The following is a 4,979-nucleotide window of genomic DNA, read 5'->3' as shown; positions in this document are numbered from 1 at the left end:
CAAACCTAGAGGTGTGCTTCATTAATATCTATCCTAGGTGCCTCCGTCTAACCAAGGAGACCAGGGTAACCACTGCACATTTCAATCAGAAGCCTACCTGTTTAACCTTCCAATTTGCACTATGGTATTATGTGATATGGTATTATGTGATCTAAAGCAGTGATCATGGAGTTTGGGGCTTCGGGTCAAGGAAGTGCTAGACATCACTCAGCCAGTGTGAGCTGTAGCAGCCGGTGTACAGCCCAGCCGGGAGCAGCACATGAGCAGGAGCCAGAAGCACTGCCTCCTAGTTTTCATCAACTTCCACCAAGCTGCGCAGAGCCCCAACACAAGGAGCTTAAAGGTTAGGCAAACACTCCTTTGCCAGCCAACAGGCAAATGTCCGGAAGGAGACAACCTGGTTGTTTTAATTTGGGGAACAATGCTTTGTAAATACAGCCAATGATAAGGTAGAGCGACAGCCTTTGTCTGGTTTTGGGTGACTTTTCTTTTAAGGCGGCAGCCTTAGGGACGGACCACTTGTGCCTCATTCTAAAGATAAGCTTCCACTTACTAATATGTAATGCATTATATATTAATATATTCTATATTCTCTCTCTCTCTATATATATATATGTATACATACACACACGTTTATCCCATTGAAAGCAAATATTAGATTCAGTGTTAGTTAAAAAGTAAAAGCCCTGAAAATAGGGATGCATATCTATAACCCTAGGACTCGGGCAGCAGAGGCAGGAGTATTGCTGTACGTGTGAGGCCGACCTGGGCTATATGGTGAATTCTAAGCCATCCAGAGCTATAGAGAAAGAACCTATCTCAAAACAAGCAAAAAAATAAAACGAAAGGCATATTTGGAAAATATCTTGAAATAAGGGGAAAAAGATAAACATACACAGGGCTGCTGAGGTGGCTCAGCGCTTAAGAGCACTGACTGCTCTTCCTGAGGACCTAGGTTCAATTCCAGGCACCCACATGGCTGCTCGAAACTGTCTGTGACCCCAAGATCACCCTCACACAAGCATACATGCAGGCAAAACACCAATGCACATGAAATAAAAATAAATAGATGAATAAACAGACACGCGCATTTTGTGTGTGGCTCCTGGTGTCTTGCACCTGCTGGAGAAGCTCTCTGCCATGGAGTTTTATCTCCAGCCCCTGAAATAACACTAACAGTCACAGCTTGACGATCAGTTTAATCAGTAGGCTACAGTGAGCAGACCCTAGTTCACTGTACCTGAGGTGGAGCAGGCGTGTGCAGTGATGCCTGCCTCACACCTACCATTTCCTGAGAGAACCTAGAGACAAAGCTGCTTCCCATGCTGCCCCTCTCGTGCCTCACTTGGCCAGGACCACACCAGGCTCTCTTTGAGGACTCTACTCCACCCAGGGACTCCTTATCCGACTCAAAGAAAAGGATGACAATCAGCTACACAATGTATTTTGCTGGAGGAATTTCTTACAGTGGCTCTCGGCAGAACGACCACACCACACTGTGGCCCTGACAAAGCCAGTCACCTCCTGGATAGTGCCTTAAGCTTACAGGGACAGGCATTATGCCTCATTGCACAGGAAGAGGCAATGCTGCCGCTGGGAGACAGTGGACAGGCAGCTGAGTGCCTCATGACACCCTTTCCAGGGTCCCACCCTCTCAAAGTCCAAACTTCCAACGTTCTTCAACTGTGTCCTCACCCTTCTCAAGGTAAGGTGCCCAGGTGCCCAGAACCACGCTCCCAGGCCCGAACCTCAGATCTGCTTGTCCATTTGCCCCTCCCTCAGTTCTTTCTCACACAGCCATGCTGAATCCTTCAGAACTGCTGCCTGGGTTTTAATTGTTCATCCATTAAGGTTACAGCTGAATTAAAAATCTACTCCCCACTGGACTGCAAACTCTTGGGGAAGTTTCCACGGCACTCTTACAATGAGTAGAGCCTTCATGACCAGACCCTGGCCCCACCCTGTGGCAGGAAGGAATCAGGGGGCACATACTGCAGATAACCTAACAGATCACCACACTTTTCCGTGGGAGTCCCTCCCTGGGACCAGCACAGGTCACGCCAAAGTTTCAAATCTCAGTTAGGGACTTGCAGGCATGGATAGTAGGGGTTGTTTATTCTTACCTCGATTGGGGGAGGGGGAGCACCCAGCACGTGCATTGAGAATGGCTGGGTGCTGAAAGGAGAAAAAAAAAAGATGAAGAAAACAAAAACAAAACACAGCTCCATATCCAAGGCCTCTAGTCATAAGAGAACCATATATTTGTATTCATAAATATAATATATTGCAACCATATCTGGAGGGAAGAAAGGAGGGAGGGAAGATACACGAGGCCAGGGGTCTCCAGAAAAGAGATGCATTCATCCACTTAAAACTCATTATAATCTCAATGCAAAGAAAGGAATTCCAACCCCCTGAGAGGCCCACAACCTTGGCCCCAGAGACACTGAACGCAGGCGTGGCCCTGAGCCTTCATCCCTGCGGTTGGTGCTGCAGCGGGGAGGGGGAGAATCTACGACAAATTGGCAACCCTGAGCGATTTAAATAATCCGAGAAGGAAAATGTAGGGTGAAACGAGGGTCAAAGCAAGCAGGAGGGAACTTGGTAGAAACCACAGCAGCTCTGCACAGCTGGGGGCACCTGCTGGCCAGAGAGTCCAACCCAGCACCCGACACCCCTAGAGCCTCAAGATTCCAGCCCAGCCTGAAACACCCAGCCGTTCTCAAGTTCCAGCTCGACCTTGACACCCCAAGAATCTCAGGATCCCAGCCGCTGACACTTCAGGATTCTCAGTTTCTCCACCTGGCCCCTAACACCCAGATTCTCAGGATCCAAGCTGCTGACATTACTAGGATCCCAACCCAACGCTAAACCTCAACATACCCTCCACCTGGCCCCTGACACCGCGAGGTTTGCAGGATATCTCGATATTCTAGACACCGGCTCTGGAGACCCTGACTCCAGCCCCCAACATTCCGGGACCCCAAGGCCTGCCCCTCAACACACGTACGCAAACCCGCACGTCTTACCGTAAGTCTCGGACATGGCGGTCTGCGCCATCCTGCCGCCACAGCTCCGCGGGATACGGTCCTCCAGTCTCCGCAGAGCGAGAGGAACCGAGCGAGGAGAGCCGGCTACGGGCCCACGGCGAGCGGGCCACCGGCTGCGGCCCAGCGGGACTCGGCTCCGCGCCTGCGCACCGCCGCCCGAAGAGGGAGCCCGGGCGGAGGGGGGAGGGGCGGGGTCGCTGGAGGAAGGAGGAGCGGGGCTGGGGAAGGGGAAGGGGAGGAGGGAGGGCAAGAGAAATGGTTGGAATCTCCTACTCGGAGGAGGAGGCGAAGGCAAGGGAGGATGAAGGAGGAGACTAACGAAGGAGGGAGGGTGGGGCTCGGGAGGGGGCGCCTGCGCCCGGTAGGTCCTCCCAGATGGCTTAGCAGTACAGACTTAGTCTTTCTTAAGCGTGACCTACCAGGCTAGGGTGGACAGGAGGCCGCCTGAGGACTTGTTTTGACAGAAAGGGGGTTCACTAGCAGAAAGCCAAGCAGGTGTGTTTGCTCACCACTTGAGTGGACAGTGCAGTGCTGCTTGGCTCTTCCTGCAGGCTAATTTCGAAGGTGTGTTCGCTTTATGAAACAATACAGGTCAGAACCTACTCCTTCCTCGCAGGAAAAGGGTCCCGACATTTATTGAAAGGCAAATCGGGGTCGGAAATTTGGCCCACCTGAGCAAACCAGGGCCTAAGAGCCTGCCTTCTTCCCAGCAGCAGAGGCTTGGTCTGTGGAAAGGCCTACTGCGTACCTTTTACCCTAGGCCACCTGGCTCTATCATGGGTCGACATGCCCCTGCCTCCGTGCTGCCTGTCCCAGTATTTCATTCTTGTGAAAATTAAGGAGATGGGGGGACCCCATCCTGGAATCTTGTTGAACTCTCTTGTTGGCACAGCATGCAAAGGGTGCTGTTGAGATTGCCTGGCATGGTGTCCCTTGCCTATAATCCCTGCATTCCATTTGGGAGGCATAGGCAGGATTGTTTTAAGTTGAAGGCCTACCTCGGCTACACAGCAAGGAGGAAAACCAAAGATAATAGAGACTCAACTCAAAACAAACAAACAAACAAATAAATAAATTTTAAGATAAAAGAATGACTGCCTGCATAATTCATTTAATATAGATGTATTTCATATAAATGTTAATATACCCTAGCAGTGGTGGTGTATGCCTTTGATCCCAGCACTGGGGAGGCAGAGGCAGGTGGATCTCTGTAAGTTTGAGGCTAGCCTGGTCTTCTGTGTGAGTTCCAGGACAGTCAGGGCTACACAGAGAAACCCTGTCTCGAAGAAAAAATCAAAAAACAAAAGGAAAAAAAGAAAATGTTAAAATAGCAAGGGACTGTGCTGAAGGCCTGAGTGTGTGACCTTTGAGCTCAGCTTTGTTTCTGTCCTAGCTGCAATTCTGTAATATTCTGAGTTGCTCACAAACTAAATTACATTCAAAACACGTGTCTTATTTGGGCATGGTGGCACAAGACTTTAACTCTGGATCTAGAAGGCAGAGTCAAGCAGAGCTGAGTTCAAGGCCAGTCTGAGCTACACAATGAGTAAGCCAAGGCTGCATCGTGAGACCCTGTCTCATAAACAAACAAACAAACAAAGAAAAGATATGTGTTAGTCTTTTGTGACTTAATATGGTTAAGAATCTTTTGGCCCTTATGACCTTTTTATTGTTGTTGTTGTTGTTGTTGTTGTTTTTAAGACAGGGTTTCTCTGTGTAGCCCTGGCTGCCCTGGAACTCACTCTGTAGACCAGGCTGGCCTCGAACTCAGAAATCCACCTGCCTCTGCTGGGATTAAAGGTATGTGCCACCACTGCCCGGTGTGTGACCTATGTTTTTATCATGGCCTCTGATCCTATCCAGTGTACCTCAGGAACAACTTTTTTCAAAAAGAAAGAAGGGAGGCATAAAAACTGCCAAGTGTGGAGG

The 4,979-nt window shown here is 49.7% G+C and overlaps 1 protein-coding gene across 3 annotated transcripts in view; it reads right to left on the bottom strand.

Annotated features, from left to right (window-relative positions):
* Positions 1 to 3,296, bottom strand: part of Rab4a (RAB4A, member RAS oncogene family) — a 26,750-nt gene extending 23,454 nt beyond the window's left edge. The window contains exon 1 of one of the 3 annotated variants that reach the window (XM_031341757.1): positions 3,030 to 3,296. In XM_031341757.1, the coding sequence (XP_031197617.1) occupies positions 3,030 to 3,060 (31 nt within the window). In that variant the 5' untranslated portion in view covers positions 3,061 to 3,296. The remainder of the gene's footprint in view (positions 1 to 3,029) is intronic. The other 2 variants (XM_031341756.1, XM_031341758.1) reach the window with 2 other exon arrangements.
* Positions 3,297 to 4,979: the final 1,683 nt, after the last annotated feature.

Source organism: Mastomys coucha, unplaced genomic scaffold (assembly GCF_008632895.1).
Source record: "Mastomys coucha isolate ucsf_1 unplaced genomic scaffold, UCSF_Mcou_1 pScaffold22, whole genome shotgun sequence".
NCBI lineage: Eukaryota > Metazoa > Chordata > Mammalia > Rodentia > Muridae > Mastomys > Mastomys coucha.
The sequence above is the reverse complement of the archived record's forward strand: the minus strand, read 5'-3'. Positions and strand labels throughout refer to the sequence as shown.